The sequence below is a fragment of the Fundulus heteroclitus genome, chromosome 10 (genome assembly GCF_011125445.2).
Source record: "Fundulus heteroclitus isolate FHET01 chromosome 10, MU-UCD_Fhet_4.1, whole genome shotgun sequence".
In the NCBI taxonomy this organism is placed as follows: domain Eukaryota; kingdom Metazoa; phylum Chordata; class Actinopteri; order Cyprinodontiformes; family Fundulidae; genus Fundulus; species Fundulus heteroclitus.
This window is the reverse complement of record NC_046370.1, coordinates 15313016-15331540: the sequence shown is the minus strand read 5'-3', so window position 1 is coordinate 15331540 and position 18525 is coordinate 15313016. Positions and strand designations below refer to the sequence as shown.

General features: G+C 41.6%; 1 protein-coding gene across 1 annotated transcript in view; it reads right to left on the bottom strand.

Annotated features, from left to right (window-relative positions):
- Positions 1-2529: 2529 nt before the first annotated feature.
- The window catches only part of cdc42ep4b (CDC42 effector protein (Rho GTPase binding) 4b), a 30424-nt gene continuing 14428 nt past the window's right edge, over positions 2530-18525 (bottom strand). Inside the window, exon 2 of the mRNA XM_012871716.3 lies at positions 2530-7692. Within this exon, the coding sequence (XP_012727170.2) occupies positions 6534-7523 (990 nt within the window). The 5' untranslated portion in view covers positions 7524-7692 and the 3' untranslated portion in view covers positions 2530-6533. The remainder of the gene's footprint in view (positions 7693-18525) is intronic.

Here is an 18525-nt window from a genome sequence, read left to right as displayed (position 1 = left end):
CATGGTTTAGGGTTGGAAGACTGCTGCCCCTCCCTCTCATACTCCAAGGCTTTCACGGACCATGTCTCGTCTCAGCCTTGGAAAGAGTTGTTGTTTTTTTCTGAATCAGAGTGACAAATTTGATAAGATTCTTCCCCATATTCAAGGTTTAGTCATTGGCTGCGTTGCGACTTGATCCGTTTTGTTTGACATCTGGTGTCTTGGCGTGCCCCAGGGTCAAGATCACGATGACACGTCCAGCTCAGCCGCGATTAACAACGAGCCAGGAGAAACGACACAGATTTCTTGGAGTAGATGTGAAACTGTAACAGGTTCTATGTAGGTTTGTTCAAAAATATTAACAGTTAATTAAAAAACAAATAAAATCCTTCCAGCTAAAACTTTATAGCAGGCTTTCTATTCTCATGCACTTGGAACATTGTAAAGGAAAAATGCTGACATTTGGTCTTCCTTTTGATTGTGCAAACTCAAGCATTGACACTTGCCTACAGATTTAGCTTTTATGTGAATCGTGTAACTAAAGTTGAGTTATATAACCAGTCATATAAACAGTATATGACTTCTAGCACCCGTAAACAGGCATTTCGGTTGAGGGCAACATATTCCCCAATCCCTCTGCAGTTCCTTTTACCTGAAAAGCAGAGTTTGGTGTCAACTCTTTTCTGTTGTATTAAAGGTTCAGGGGTTTGGCTGGTCACTCTATAATCGTTTTGGTCCCAGACCAAGATGTTGCTTGTGAACTGGTGTGTTGGGAGTGACTATCTTTTTTGAAACATCAATTTCTAAGAGGTTGAAGTATTTTTAATGTATTAAATTGATACCTGAACCTAAATATGTGATTAATAGGCCAACCCCATAGCATGAGAAACATACTTGAGCCACCGTGCCTCACAGTGGTTTGAGTTCAGTGTTTGAAGGTAATCTGAGGTTAATCGTTGACAAACTGGACCCAAACGAACAAGTCAGTGTTCACCAGACCATAAAATCTAGCTCCAGTTCTCTTCAGGCTGGTCAATTTTGTGGAAAAATCATATCTTTAGCACGTCTCTTTTTCAACAATAGGGCTTGGGAGTTTTTATGGACAGCTCGGTTCCACATTGGCATCAAATTGTTACAACACTAACAACCGTAACCGCAGCACTTCTGCGATCACCCTGGAGCTGATCGTCTGCTACTTCTTTGTCGTGTCGCTTCTGTCCGTTCCAATGGTAGTTCGCCGTTTTCGTTCCACGGCCTTCTGGTGTCGCTTTCTGTTTTTCAGTCATTTAGGATCCCTTGAGCTGGGCAGCCTATCATTTCCTGCACTTACACGTTGCTCCTCTCCACCCAACCGCTTCATCAAAGCACTCGGATCGTTTGAACCACATCTGGGAGAACCCGTTTGAGATTGTCAGAAAGAAATTCCTTATAAGCAACCTGTAACAACGTTTGCCACCTTAAAAGGACAGCTTGTTTGACAGGTTTCTAACCGCATGAATCGGCTCACTGATCAAACTCCAACGTGGCTGTTGTTTTGAAAATGTCCCATTTAGGTTATGGTCTCTACTAATACGTTTTTTTTTTTGTTTGATTTTTTTTTGCCAATTAGAGCTATAGGTTGTGTGGTGGGCAGCTTACTAGCACTGTTGCCTTGCAGCAGGAAGGTCCTGGGTTCGAATCCCAACCAGCACCTTTTGATTTATGCACGTTGTCTCCCTGAATTGCGTGCGTTCTCAGGTCACTCCAGACTCCTATCATGGCAAAAGTATGGATGTTAGGTTAATTGTCACAAAACATCCCGTGTGTAGGTATGAGTGTACATGGTTGTGATCCCCTATGTTGGATCGGCAAACTATTCAAAGCATAACTTGTCCAATGTCTGCAGGAAATGAGTACCAGTCCCCCTGCAAACCTATACAAATAACACAAATGGATGGATGAATGTGTGTTTCTTTAGTCATTCTGTGAATCTACTCATTTGTTTAAAGGTCTCTCCTTTGTGTGATTTCTCGCTATGCAACATTTTTAGTAAGAACCATTTGAACAAAAAGCAGTTATCACTTGTCAGAGACTGGCTTCTCAAAGATCAACAGGCAAACACACTTAAAGGGATACTTCAGATCTTTTCTTTTTCTGCGGTTCTGTGGATAAGATTATGTCAGTAGCTGTAGTTTGTTTTTAATGATTTTTGTGTTATATTGAAAAGCTCTCCAGCCTTTTATATGGTCCAATCAGCTCCTGGGAGTCACAGGGCTTGTAATATTACATACCTCTTATATCAGGGTTGTTTGTGTAAAATAGTCCACTTGGGACAAGGTCTTTTTTTCTTTCTTTTTTTTTTACTCGGGATTTAACTGGAACTCCTTCAGCAGCCCCCCTGAGCAGATATTTTTCAGGCTATTTCAAGGTTAGATTTCAATCAGCTTTCTGCCTATTTTGCAAGCAGAATGCAAATAAACTTGTGAAGGAGTGGGAAAATAAGGAAGCCTGTGGTGAGACTCAAAGTCATGAAATAAAAACAAAATACAAAAAAAAACAAAAACAAATTGGTCTTTGTTGAAGATTACCAGCTTTGTCTTTTATTGAAAAATATAGCCATTATTTAAGAGAAAAGAGAGTTAGGGGAGGGGGTGAATATATTAATATAAAGTAAAATCAGAATTTGGAAGAGGAATGAAGACAGTACATACTTGGCATAACATTACAGCCACAGGTCAGGGAGAAAAAACACCTTACAAGTTGTTATTTTTTTCCTCTTTTTTTGCAGTCAGGGGTGGAAAACCCAAGCAGACCTTAGGCAGGCAGCATTTGCAATTCTTTTCTTTTTTTTTACATCATTTGTTCTGGTTCACTTTGGAGTTTCCCCTCAGAGAGGTACAAGAAAAAAGCGGACGAAAAAAAGAGAAGCATTTCAGTGCAATTTAGTATACTTTTTCATAATTCTGCAATTACCTCAAACACCAACAGTTTAAATGCCAGTGGATCGGTGTAAATAGCTCAAACCCCGCCAGTATAATGTGACTGCAAACTTCCCATTCTGCCTTAAATCATTCCTCTGGCTCCATCATAACAGTCGGTCAAACTACTGATAAAAAAAAAAAAAAGATTGTTCTCTGGAATTTTTAATGGCACTAATTACAAAACCGCAGATAACGAGCGTTCGTTTCTTCATTTCATGATAAAAATGAGAAACAATGTTCTGTCCTTCTTTTCAGAAAACACAGATTACATGTTGGAACACCAGAAAGATCTTAACATTTCTCCAAAATACATAACATATGAAAAATCTAATGACTTGACAATAATAAAAATCAAAAGGACTGACAATAATAACCTAATAGGGATGTCGTCGGTTTAGAGATTTGGCTTAAGATAAGTATGCAGACAAACATGAGTTAAATTTAGAAAATGAAGCAAACATTAATCTCCCAAAACAGCGCTATTTTGACCCATACAGTTTGCAGACAATGAGACAAATTTCTGTCAGCTTTGTGATTCTCTTCAGGAGCTTAATACAGCTGAGGGAAGACTAGACATTCGCTGCAAGGGACACTAAGTGACATTTCTCCGACAAAGGCCAACAGATTCCTGATCTGATGGGGGTGGGAACAAAACCATTTAGTGTCTTTATCAAGTCCAGAAACCTTAAAGAAGTCAAGCTTCAACGTGCTTTACAACTTCCTGCGGAGAACTTTAAACTTGGAAGCATCTTGAAAACAGATTTGCTCCAACTCTTGAAACAACTCGAGGCAGAATGGCACAGCATCCTGAGTCTGTGTGCGCACACCTGCATCCGCCCCACAGCAGAAAATTCAAAGCTCCCGTTTAATAAAAGGTGGCAATTAGTTTTCTAACACAAAATTGGATAAAAAGCTTGCATTTCTCTCAGATGTAGTAAAGTACGCCTCTCTAATTTATAGCTGAGCCTGTAGTGTACAGCAGATCCTACCCTACCGGGCACAAGAAGCTGAAGACGAAAAAGGTCCACCTGCCTGCTCCCAGAGCAGCTCCAGCTGCTAACGGGGGGCTCAGGCAATTGAGCACATTTAATGAACCAAACAGACCCGTTCATTTGATTTGTTAATTCGATTCCTAACATGTGATTTGGGTCAGCTCAGCAGAAATGTTCCATTCTCAGTGCTCAAAGACATACCTAGACTTTCACAATCCACTGTGCTTCAACGCTTGTACATACTTTTACTTCCCCTTTCTGCTTTCACAAATGAGCCACTGGCTGTAAAAAAAAATGTCTTATTGTCGCCACTAACCTAATATTTCAGCTCCGTTCAAAGGTGAACCCCCCCCCCCCTGTTAAAATGCCAGGTTCGGAGACCAGGGTAGCTCATTTGAACCATTTTCCACATATAATGTGATATTTATCCTGCCCAAGCCGACAAAAAAATTGATGACAGGAATAAAAAATATAAATAAAAGCTGGAATGACCTGGTTCCAAAACGATTACTATGTTGAAGCATCTTGATTCAGCTTCGGCGTCCAGTCTTCTTTGGTTGGAGTCGATCAGCATAACGCATCTCGACTGGGCAACATTCGTCAACTCAATCTTGTAAAGCATTTTTCAAATCCATCAGGTTGTGGTCAGATCTCTTTCCCCGCATCCCTCATAGAGTGAGCCCTCAGACTTTCTATTTGATTCGGATCTGGAGTGAGCCAAGGCCGTTCCAAACCTTTCGTTTTCTCGTGGTGAAGCCATTGTTTTGCTGACTTAGACGCCATCTTGGATTAGCTGCGAAGCTGCAAAATGTAATCCCTCCGCATATTCCGATTTCTAGCAGACAACTGAAGGTTTCAGGCCAACACTGGACAGTCAAAAATGTTGCCATTTTTGGAAAAATCTGTTTTATGTGAAGAGAAGCAACCTGAGAGCACATTGCTGCCACCACCACCACCACTATCATCATCATCCACTGTGGGTAAGGTGACCTCGCATTGTTTGTGTTTTATGCCAAACACTTGAAATTATGGTCTAAATAAAATAAATAAGAGCTTGATTTTAATTACACCGGTAAACACTTTTCCCATAAGGTTTTGAGTAATCTGTTTGGAAGAACATAACTGTTTAAACTCTGCAACGTTGTCCAGACATAATGGAGAAAAAGGGAGGCTTCTGTCACATGTAAACCAGAAGCAGCACATTGTGGACCTCCATCCTCTCGTTAGTCAGATTTACCATAATGGGAGGGTTTGAACTAAAGATGCTGAAACTGCATTAACAGGTGCTCTCGTACAATTCACGGCGATCCAGTAATTTTGGAGAGAATAGAGTATAAAACAGCATTTTAACTCTGCCTTGAAAGTTATAAAGGAATGCGGAGGGTGGCAATACACTGCATTTTTTTATTATTATTATTTGTACTGTAACAAATTTGTTTGCTTACAAAAGGAAAAATGCCACCTTATATGTGAAAAAGGTTTGGCTTTTTTTTATTTTATTAACATGGCATTTTAACAAGGAGTGTGCAGACTTTTGATAGCCAATGTTCCAAAGTCCTGAAAAAAAAATACCATAACTCCTGCATATTTAAAAAGAAAGAATACATAGAAAAAGCCCTCTACACTTTACAGAAGGCCTAAAAGTTGCACGGCACTTTTTGTTGTGCAGCAGCGTCTTGAGAAAGCACTAAAACTGATATGAGGCGTCATGATGTCTTCACGCTGATAAAAGTCCACGTGATACAAAGCCTTCTGTTTTCAGCAGAAGTCATGCGACATCCAAAAATCTAGTCTCGAGTTCAATACTTAGCTTCATAGAGCTTGATCACAGTATAGTACCATAAAGTAGTACCACAACCAAATAAAACAAAACCTTTTAAGACTCTGAAGTTCACATTACAACCAATCAATCCCTTACAAATATGATAAAGAAACAAAAATAAAGATTTTACAGCTCACAGAGGAATTTAGGAAAAAAAAAAAAAAAGGCGACTGTAATAAACCCACCTCAGATACAAGAGGCTGTGCTTGACTGACTTCCTGATAGTGTCTGTACACAAAATGATTTAAGAATAGCAAACCCAGACGTGAGCGAGAGTAATAACTCCGTCTGTGTAGTGTCTACACCTCTAAACTGCTGGGATTACAAACCTATCAGAGTTTCATTTCTTGTTCTTCACCTGCACGTTCAACAGGAATCCGACAACACGCCCGCACTGTCCGTACACCGATCCTGCTGCCACCTTTTACTTCCTTTAAAAATAGGTACTTTTTCCCTGCTGACTTTTCTTCGCCTTTATCATTTCAGACATGTGGAAAATAATGTACTCTTGAGTTGACATCTGGTAAAAAATAGCATCCACCAACACCAACATTTCAAAAAAATATCAGTTTTTCTCTTAAAGCAGTCTTTATGCCGGTCCCTTTGCTAAAGTGAAAAAAAAAAAGGCTTAATAGGTTTTATTTATAGTGTTGATAAAAAACTGATCTAAAATTAGACAGATCTAGAGTAAAAACCTCAGCTGACCCTGACTGGAATGTCCTCCTATGACGGACTCCTAAGTTCTGCTTTCTCCTTTGTGGCACGGCGTTTTTGCCGAATCTAAACTCTAATCTCATCGTCCTCCTGATCCATGAAGGCGAAGTCGTCATCCCCGCGCGGCGAACTGTACTTGGCGCTGTCCGTGTCGCCGTCGTGCCGGCTGTACTGAGGCTTTTCTGAGCCGGAGCTGGACACGGAGCAGCTGTCCACGTTGTGCTGGCCGTTCCTGTCGTTCAGCGCCGGGACGTAGGGGTCCGCCGCCGCCTGCTGCTGGAGCTGACCGCGAGGCGGTCTTGAAGGCGCCCACTCCTCTGCGTCGTCGTCGTCGATGTGGGGAATGTAGGACGGCGACGCACGCTCCTCGCCGCCTTTGCCCTCCTCGTAGCCGAGGTCGTCCTCGTCCCAGCTTTTCTTCGTCATCACGCTCAGGATGTCGCCGAGCATCGAGGGGCCCAAGTCGATGTTGAAGGACATTATGGATTCCGCGTGCTTCATCCCGCTTCCTTTAGGCATGGACTGAGGCAGCTCTTTCAGTTCGCCGAAGTTCCGCTCGTCAAGCTCCGCGTCCAACGTGGCCATGGCTGCCCCTCCGTTCATCGGCCTGTTGTCCATCTCGGCCAGCGTCTTCATGGGACTGGACGAGGCGCTCTTCGGCAGCTGGCCGCCTCGGCTCGAACTCTCGTCGTTCAGGTAAGGCAAGGACGTGGCGGTTTTGACAAACTGAGACGAGCCGGCAGAAGGCAGAGCGGCGCTGTGCTGGTACCGGTCTGCGCGGTTGACAGAGTGGGACCGCTTGCTGCTTCTGAAGGTGCGGGACAGCAGCCCCGGTCTGGGACCCGGCGAGTCCTGTTTCTCGTGGTGCTCCCTCGGGGGCTCCCCCGACCGGGTGCTGAGGAAAGAGGTGTCTCCGAAGGCGTCCCCGCCCCGGCCCACGTGCATGGTGTGCCGGAAGTCCCCCAGCGGCGCGCTGATCATTTCGGCCGTCAGGTCGGCCCGAGACCTCCTCTTGTGCTGGTTGGAGTTGTTCACTAGCTGCTTGAGAATAGGCATGACGGCAGCCTCTCAGCTACGGTCCAAATCAGAAACTAGGCTCGCAGTTCCGCGTCAAAGCTCCTTTAGATGCGACGAGTTGTCGTCAAAACAAGCGTAGTGCCAGGTGTTTAGAGTTTGCAGCCATCCTGCTCCTTCAGTTCAGGTTTCATTTTGTGGTTGAAGGAACCTAGAAAAGCGAACAAGAGAAAACGTTAATAGGATTCCAGTGTTCCTACGAAACCGAACAAATACCTGGCAAGCAGTGAGGAGACATAGCCTCGTGAGACCATCCTGATCTCGCGAGCTTTCAAGGCTTCACTCGCAGATCAGTCAGGCTACTCTCCGTTAAAGAAAATTTGGAGCCGTTCACCAAACGAACGTCCAATCAGCATTGGCTTTGAGGCGGGTTAAGGTGTGACGCAACGAGAAGCGTGACAGTTCAGTCTTAAGAACATGGCGGCTTCAGCCGATGAAACTAGCGTTAGCGTGGCTATCGAGCAAGTTTTATCGGAATTACAGAGTATTTCTTTGCTGAGCTAACGAGCCTTTACCTGCAGCAGCAAGAGTAGCTTGGCTTGTGGATGTGTTTTCGTCGTCGCTCTGTTACGAGCGACGACGAAGCATGTTGACGAGTACGTCATATGCTTCGTTGATCTGATTGGTTTATTTGGCCCGTCTATCACCAACATAGGCCAATCAGCTAACCAGTATTTTCGCCCCTTCCCAAAATTACTTCAACGGAAGGTTTCCAGATGGATATGCGAAGCAAATCTATCTGGCGGCGTCAGGTTAGAGGAGACATGCTAGTCTAACAGATGTTAATTATATTAAAAACTTTATCTAGACATGTGGGTAGTGATAAGCTTCTTTAAGTGTTTTTTTTATAGATTAAACCTCTTCGAGAAGCTAATGAAAATGTAATATTTAAACTGTAAGAACCTATCCAGACAGCTTGGTCAACCTATCGCTATGACTTGTTTGTTTCCTGCTGGCTAAAAAGGCACGGAAACTTTTGCTGCTGAGGCCAGGAAAATGAATCCCCACTCAAAGTGCTTCTGAGCCAGCCAACACTTTTATAATGCAAAAATCTTCAAGGGTGTTATGTAATGTTGAAGGAGGCCATCTAACAACAAGGACGTTTACCCAACACCAATTCGGCGGGAGAAAAAAAGAGAAAAGGACACCGCTGAAGTAGATTTCCATTCAGATTCGTTCTGTTCCTTTGATACAGTTTTGCGCCCTGTTTCTCGACCGTCTCCTCCTGTTTTTCCATCCGCCGCAGAGTCTGCCGCTACTGCTGTGCTTTAGTTCCCATTTAGGCCCCTGACTGTTACATAACCAGAAAGAGACGTTATACTGGGAGCCGGAGCAACTCGAGCTTGAAATAATAAAAGGAGCAGGAGGGAAAAGAAGAGGAGAGAAGTTCTGCGGTAGTTCCTTCGGTATGGTTCGACTTTAACCACAGCTGATTGAGAACAGATCGGAGCCACTTTCAAAGCACTTTTTGATAACAACACACCTTTTTCTTAAAAACCGGCCTTAAGCACCATGTATGAATGACGTCATAGCTACATCTGGAGTCTGATGCACCATTGTTGTGCACAGTATACGGTTTTCTTGATTTCTTTTAGCAGGAATACGCTCAGTGGACATGTGAGTACTTTAGCGGCAAATGTCGTCTGTGCAGGAAACGTGCGTTACCTTTTTGAATGTAAGCAAATAAAGAGGCTGGATTTCTACTCCGCTATCTTAAAAACAGTTTTTTGCAAAGGAATTTTGGAAAATGAATAAACAAACGTGAATCTTGGGTTTAAGAGACTGATCAACCTGAAGCCGCAGAGGAAACGGCACAGCTGATAGGACTGACAGCCCGGGCAGAGAATAAACGGCCAGATCATCACGGCAAAAAACGCACTGGGCTTGTGAGAATAAAGTTTAGCAGTTAAGCACAGGCTTTCTTTAGCATTTCTTTTCTTTTTAACTTTTTGTGTGCTGTCAGATAATGTAGTTAAACCCTCATTAGTAAAACAAAAATTGATCATGTGGAAAAGAAGTGAGACTTGTACAAGCCCTACATGGCTCACTGATAAAACCGAAAGGCTCATTTGATGTGCTGAGGTCTCTCTGTGGACATCAGGGTAACAGTGTTGGTCAAAACCAGACCAGAAGTTACGATATCTATTCCAAAGCAACCTAAATCATACCATTTCTAATCAAGCGTTTTGTCAAAAAGTGGTCATTTGCCACGGAGATGAGTTTAATGGCTGACTGGGCTGACCACGACGGCTTTTAAAATCCCTCCATAAGCTGCCAGTCTGCTTTTCCAGACTCCCTCCTCCCCGCTGCATAAACAGACATAAATCTGCTTTCTCATCACCCCTTTGGTATTTGGTGGAAAATGTGCGACGCACTGATGCCAAAGTTCGCCATCCAAATGTAGCGTCTTTACTGTTCTGTTTTTACAGCATTCCCTTGTCCTTGCTTTATGCGTTTCACGTGTCATTAGATGTTTTTTTTCCCCCTAATATCGATCATGGAAATGGATGTGAGATACAAGCCTGAAATGAAAAGTATATCCTTCAACTTCGCCTGTTTCTCCTGATTGTCCCATTTGCGTCTTTAAGCTAAAAAAAGGCAGAACATGCGTCTTGCATTTATGACGACAGTGTTTTTTTTTTTTAAAGCTGGTTGTAAATACATCCTTGTGCTTCTTTACTGTCACTGATAGTCTATGATGTAAACTAGCGATTGAAACTCAAAGTCAGCTGTGACTCAAGCCTGCCAACAGAACGGGATGGAGAACGGGTCTCAACACCCACTTGTGCCCCACGGATCGCTGCAACAAGGGTCTCGATTGTTCAAACCAGACAGCATGAACCATCATTTACAGTGTTTTCAAACCGACGCTGAAGCCCACACACTGAGCGCTGCTTTCGACTCGCTCCCATGAATGAATAGCGGCTTCACTCGACAATATTCCAGAAGAATGACGCCCGTGAAAACATTTGCATCACAGACAAGAACCCTTTCAACCGGCGATGCAATAGCAGATGGAACCAAGCAGGATTTGATAAACGATAGAAGCTAGTTCCATTATTTTCTTTTGTTCGTCCCTCTTTCATTTCAGATCATCCTCGAAGAGAAGTGCGGCGTTTTTTTTTGTTGTTGTTGTTGTAATCTTCTGCATTCAACAACTTCATTCAGTACTGCCTCTGTAGTTCTGGCACTAATGGGGGAGACATGCTGATCTCACAGAGGCTGAACAAAGAACAAAAGAAAATCTTTTCTCTCCACTTTGATTGTGAAAGTTATCCGAGTTCAAGCTTGCACCTCGGCATAAGAAAACTGGAATGAGCTTATTGTTAGGAAAGATATTTAGACACACCAAAACCCTCTGAACTGTGGACTTGCGGTTACATTAATAAGGTATGATCTGTCGGAGTTAGACCTTTGAAAAGTTCATTTAATCTACACTAGCCACTTAGTGAATATTTAACCAGTGGTTGCTGAATGCTTATCAGACCATGGAGGACAACTCATCCATGTTCCTCCCCAATGCACAGTTTTGCACAGTCTTGTGTTTCTCTATGGCAACATTAGCCGAGTGCTGGCCACCAGTCGGACTTCCTGTCCCTAAGCCAGCCGGAGACAGCGAGAGAGAAAAAAAAAAAAAAAAGCTTTCCCTCTCTGCATGGAGAGATCAGCCCATTTTGATGGATTAACCCTTCCTGGAGGCCACAGGCGGGGCAATAAGGCGACCTCCGCAGTGCAACAGCAGTAGAGGAATGCTTTTGATGTGACGTATGACAAGATGATGTTCAATCTGCCCATAAAAAAAAATGTCAATTGGGTTCTCAAATATCAAGAAGATGGAAAACGCACACCTTAAGGTCATTACAGGAAGTAGCCAGATTGAGGCCTTTGGGCGATTCTTGATGTTTGATGTGGAGTGGTTTCAACTCCCACTCCTGGTTAGAAGATCCTGCTATTGTCACCCCAACAAAAAGATGAATTATTGCTTAAATCATGGCCTTTGAAGTAAACTGTATAGAGAAAAAATGCAATTAATGGGAAGTCATGGCTGATGTATCAGAACAAGAAAATTTTAAAATTACTTTTTCTCTCAACTGTCGTTTTAGGAAATGAGTGAGTGCTACTTATAGGGCTGCACAATATTAGGAAAACTTGCAATTGCGACACTGTGGTTAAATATTGCAAGGACACTGATGACTGCGGTGAACTCACATTTTCCTCACGCTTCTGTTTTCCATCACGATGAATTCCCCACCATTTTCTGAGAGCTCAGGCATTCCAGCCACCCAAATCTCCATCAGGTTTGGGCATCAAGTGCAGAGGGACGCAATCCAATCGGCAAACTAGATTATTTACATGCAGGGCATTTATGAATGCTACTAAAATAAAATTGCTGCCCTAATAATGCAGCCAAGCAGTTCCGTGAGATTGCAAAGTTGATTGATACAGCAATGGTAATTCAACATTTATGAATTGTGCAGCTTTAATAACAGTCTTTACTATGGCATTGGCCACTGATTAAAATGGACTTGGGACTTTTCTCTATTTTAGGTCAATCTGTACGAGATAGTTTTAAGGGAGGGTGGAAATTTAACGGCTTCCTAAAAGCGTATTTTTACCCAGTGACCTTTTTAGCACATTATTACTTGAATGTATTTTATTAAGATTTTATGATGGACCAAAACAAAGTAGTGCATAATTATGAAGTGGAAGGAAATGTGTTGATCTACACCATACACACTGCAAAAACGGATCTAAAAATAAGTAAAACATTCTTAAAATGTGTGTTTCTGTCCTAGATTTGAGCAGGTAAATAATATTTTCTGCCAATGGAATGAGTATTTTGACCACTAAAATAAGATTATTACACATCCTGCACTTGAAATAAGATGATGGAGATGAGTTGTTCCTATTTTAAGTGCAAAACTCTTATTCCATTGGCAGATCATCTTATTAATTTGCTCAAATCAAGGACAGATACACTCATTTTAGTTCTGTTTTTGCAGTGCAGCTGTAGCTCTGGACGCATGTTTAAGTTCGTTGTCCTGCTAAAAGGTGGAGCTCTACACCAGCCTCAACTGCTTTCTGACAGGAATTTTATTTAATGATTACCCAGTACTTAGCTCCATACAGGTTCCCATCATTTTCCATCTGGCCTGTCTATTTACAAGTAACCCACATTCTTTAATTGTCACCTTTGTTTACCACTACACAATTTCCTCATCACTCTCTGTGAGCTCAGCAACTTAAGATATACATCAGATATGGGCATAAGGGCAGCCAAAGTCAATCTAGTTGTTCTAATATATTGTCCAATGTGCTTGTTTTCCCTCATTCTTACCTGCTATGGGCAGCACTACTGTATGTTTTGTCAAAGGATACTTGTGAGAAATGTGTTGCTCATAGCTCAACCAGTTAGATCTTTTTTCCATTTAATGAAAATGTTTTAGTTTTCATTGTACGCAAACCGCAAACCCAAACAGAAAGAAAAACATTTTCTCAGCAGTAGCTCCTTTAAAACCTGTGATTCCAGTTGGACTTCTACAGGCCTTATACCTCACTGCAGACTCGTACTGTGAAGGTTTGGGATGTTTATGTAAAGACGTGGTAAAAAAAAATCATACAATTTATCTGAAAAGGAATGCCCCAGTTAATGTGCCAGTTGGTGACAAGGCCTTTATGTAAGAGTGCACTCGCTGCTCCATGTGACTCAGGCTCCAACTGAGACAAGTGGTGACAGGGCCATAAATGATTAAGAGCATCTTATGTTGCCAGCAGTCTCTGATGTGGGCAGAATGACATCACAACAACCAACAAGCTCAACAGCGTTCAGGCTCACGCTTGTAATCCCACTGATCACAGACGCAACACTCAGCGATCCCCACACCGCATTCTCTCATTCGGCTGCGCGTCCAATCACAGCAAAGTTGGGTCCAGTTGAAGCGGGAGGCATAAACTGACCACGACTTTAACAGTGACTGAAAGCATCTTTTGTTTACGAGGCGGAAGCCTTCAGCCAAAAGCTACACAGAGTCAAGAGAATACAATGACATAACAGCACTGAGACCAACTATTGTCCTGCTGGTGTCAATCATGTTGCCCTGTCACTATTTTGTACTTGCGCAGTTCTGGTTGCCGGCCACTCCTCAATAGATATGCACAAAATGTAAAAAGTATTTGGATAATAATAATAATAGAAAAAAAAAAAAAATAATAATAATAAAGAAATATAGGATAATACGGTTTATATGGGCACACAATTAATTACTCCGATCATAATGTGCATGTATATGCACCTGGTTTTATTCAGAATAGAACCACTCTGACATGTAGTTATCAAATTTCCCTTGAAAAAAAAAAAAAAAAAAAACACAGAAGAAGACGAACCTCCGTCTTTGTTGAACAACCAAAAAATAGTAAACAAAGCAGTATAGTACGAGTTCGCTTGTCTTCCGAGCACCCCGGCTGGACTTGCACGATGTTCTAATCACAGTGGGAACATTACAAAATAAATAAGTTTGGAGCTCTTTTAATGTTTTGAATTAAAAGGTTGTATTGGGAGCCCCGACAGTTTTGCTTCCCGACGTATTTCCGCCACTCAACAATGTGGAAATACGTCACGTTTACATCAGGCGCACATGCGCACTAGGGTCAATTTGCCACATTTGGAATGATTTGATCCTGACTAGCGTTTACATGCATGCTGATCTGATTAAACAATTGACTAAATCACCCCTCTCATTCAGAATACAATTTTATTACGAACGAGCATAATCCAATCACAATATTCCGATAGGCTTTTTTACATGACGCATTTTTACTCAGATCGGCCCTTTATTCAGATTACTTATGTCCATGTAAATGTACCTACTGTTTTATTTCCACTATTCAGTAAGACACTCCTCTATAAGAATATGTAGTCATGTGAAAGTCACTTAGATTATGACCTCTGATCAAGCCCAAAATAACAATCATAATTAGTCAGTTGGTCCAGCAGGATCAGAATGACAAGCAATGGAAATAAGGCGCAATATTAAAGCTTCAGAAAATAATATTAAAACAAATGATAGGCAATGCATATTTCTGCTAATTCATCTCCACAAACACACATACAAATACTTTTCTACAAAGAGAAGTCAACTAATGCAATTGTTATATGGGTGCACATGGATTTGTTTATGGATCCAAAGGGGAAAGAGAATTAGTTTTACAAACTAACTAAGGGTTGGTTTGACTTTGGCCCTCGTCTGGCTGGTTATCTTGGCTCAAAGTTACAAATTTGATTACATGTTCTCCCGAACATCTCAACATTGAGAGCATTTTTTTTACCCCTTTGTTGACATTTAAAATCCAAGAAATCGGGGCGAACTGAGTGAGATATGTTTAGGTTTTTAAAATCCACCCAGTATTTTATAGGCTCCAAAACATTTGAACCCTTCATGTTTAAAGAGCAAAACTCTCATCGCGAGAAAAAAAAAGAAAAAGAAAAAATATCTATTGAACTTTGAACTATCTGGAGTCTCCCAATTTTTTTCAGCCAGTGGTGCAATGATATGCAAATGACCGTCTCTGTTAGCCAAAGTCATATGACACTCCTAATCAATTAATCAGTGGCAGCGCATAACAATGTAAACTTTGCAACGCCAACACAGAGCATAAGCAAATTTCTTTTGCAGCAGCTTTGTTGGGCCCCCTAACCTCTAACCCAAATATCTGATTCCCACGGGGGGTGGGGTGTTGGGGTGGATCCCGAAAGCATTAAGTTATAAGGACTGGAATACCGAATAAAGCTTTCAGAAAACGGAAATAAAAATGTATGTGAAAAAAAATAAATATTGAAAATGCTAAATTATGACAGTGCTATGTGTTTGCGGTGCAGTTTGAAAAAGGAATCTTTAAGCCTAGGCGTTTCTGTCATCTGGCAAAGTTTTATACATATAAACTAACTGCTTTTCCCACCTATAATTGTACAGACACTAAATGTTCTTTGCAGAAGAACAAAAATGTTTTTTTGGGGGTTTATAGAAAAACAGACAATTCTTGAACGAATTTGCTATCCTTATTCCTGTTCCAACACTCACAAAATTATCCAAAAAACTACATGAAGCACTCTTAATCGAATCCTGGTGTTGCTCCAAACCAAATGATACAAATGTTCCTTTAAATTGTAAAGAGACAAACTCTTGGATACTTTTTAAAGCAGTAGCCAACAAGTTGCCACACCACATTGCTCCTGTTTTAATAGCAAGGTGGAAATAATTTCATAATTTGCTTTGATTTCATTGACATTCAGGCCTTCCCTGGTTGATTTTAATGTCTACTTTCTTTTAGGCCTGAAAATGAAGAATGTGCTGCATGTTCCTTTACAGACTAACTAGTTTTGAATGCAGCAGAAAATTTAAAGTTACAGATGACCTATTTATGATCCAAAACCACTGTCCAACAATTTTCTGATATTGTATTAACCCAAAAAATGCATCAAACTTCTGATGCATTTACAGATAAAGAAGGTCAGCGGTTCTTTTGGTGTGTTAAATAAAAAAGGAAAAAAATACCTACTTTGATTTCTCTGTATGCGACTTACAATAATTCATTTTAGTGATGATCAAGGGAAATGTGACAGATTCCAATTTCAAAACTAATGCCTAAATAAATAGCTACCATCATTTTTGTTTCTAAAAAATGTCACACCCACCCACACACACACACACACACACACACATCGCAAGATGTAAGAAGCTTAATCAGGCTAGTGGGAATCTAAACTCGGGTCACAGTGACTTGCTTACACATGGCTACACCTACACTTGACCTGTTACACCTGAAAACAGTCAGAAACACATTTAATGTGTGACTATGGTTCAAATAATTGACTTGATTGACCTGCTTACTTGTTACTGAAAACTACCACCATATCCTTTGCCTTTTTTGGCCAATTACTACGGCTCACAAGTAAGGGAACCGGTTCTGCGTGTCTCACTTCATTTCTTTGGAGGAAGGCAAACCCTGTATGACAAATGGGGGAAATATCTCCAGCAAAGACAGGGTGAGAATGTTCAGAGAGGCGGCACTACCACTGATAGTCACGTAAAAAACAAACAAAAAAAACGTGTACAACCCTGAAGATTGCTAGGAATGATCTTGCAGTATTTGCACACAGTTCATGTAAACATGCCAAAGTTCCTCATAGCTCACTGTTCAATGACTGCATTGTGTTTACAAAAGATAGAAGATGCTACATTTCATAAAATGTATAAAATATAATGTCCTAATGCAACAATATCGTTAAGACAGAGCAGTCATTCTCTTCTCTAGTTAACTTCAGGAAGCAGACTCACAGACCCTCTCTGCTTACTAGCAGCTGAACCTTTAAACAATGACTGATGTTCAGGACGCCAAACAAAACAACCAAAGCCGACACAAAACTCCCTCAACATGAGTTTTATTGGAGATGGGCAGAAAAAGCAGCTGGAGATCCAGATCTAAAGCGTATTAGTTTCGAGGGTCCAGACAGTCGACTGGTCATTCTCCACCTCCTAAATCCAGTGGACAGTCCATACCTAAGCAGTAGCAGGTTCCCTGTTGCAGAGGGAAGATGTGGTGTTTAAATATAAACCCAAAGGCTAGACAGGGATGTAAGAAGGCATTTAAAAGGTGTATAGCCAAGTTATTTGACTTTTTTCTTTTAATTTATATATGTCAGTAGCTGACTCTGGTTGCATACATAGTTTTTATCAAAGGTTATCACATCCAGCTGCCGTATTAGTTGTTAATTTTGATGTTTTCTGCCTTGTTTTTGCTCAATCTATTAGTAAAGAAAGTCTTTCGTATTAGCATCTCCAGACAAGTGGGACAATCAATAGATGAACCACCCGGAAACTCAAAGCCGATAAAGGATCGTCCACTATACCTTAAATGGTGCATTGTCAGAGTCTCCGAGTTATCAGTCGAAAATACAGCAAGAATGCACCTGCTGCGCTAATAGAGTGTAATATATATATCTAATTTATATCTAATTTTACCTGAAATTAATTAAAATGTATTTCTGAACAGGTTCCTTTTTGTGATTCAATGTATAGAATAGATGTCTGCTTCCTCCCGCCGTCCAAAAGCATGACTGTGAGGTTAATCGGCCCCTAGGTGTGACTGTGCATAGTTGTTTGTCCTGCGTGTCTTTCTGCTGCTCTGAAATGGACTTGCGACCAGTCTAGGGCGTATCCCGCCCTCTCTGTCAGTGACAGCTGGAGGTAGGCAGCTTTGGAAAAAAAGGAAAATCTAATTCTTTCATAGAACCAGTTAAGAAATGGCTCCGGTTCTAGCCCTGGCTTAGCAATAGAACAACACGTGCTTGACGCAACGTCTGTCATTAAAACACGCTCCTCCAAGCTAAATATATTAACATCAAAAAACCTTAATCTACACGCAATCCCCAAGTTTAACCACCCCCTATCAACAAGCAGCCACTTGTCACAAACCTACTAGGGTACCACAACATTTCGTTGTAAAAACTATGATTGCTTTAATACATTACTGGGTGTTAGTGTGTAGTGGGGTTGCGTGCAATGCAACCACCTAGACAAAAAAAGAGAACCACATAAGGATTAACAGTATTTTTACGAGGGACTCTAACATCAGGAGCAAACGGGCCCACCTCTCCCAGTTCAAACAAAAAACAAACCCTTTCAGAGCCTCTGCCAAACAATCCTCGCAGAAATCCCTCAGTCCAGTTAGGCGTTTGAGACGGCTCCTGTTTTGACCAGCTCACGCCCAGCACCACATCGATCATGTGACAGTGTTGAGATATTATTTTTTATCTTCTCAAAACCTTACATCCAGGAGGACAACCTCCCAGACGCCTCCTCTGCGTTCCCAGTAGATCTGACCTTTCATGAAGCCGTTACTCGTGCTCGGTTGGCCAGAGCAGTGGGAGTGCTGCCACGCTGCGCTTGAGACGGAGAGGATTTTTTTTTTGGCTACAAAAAACAAT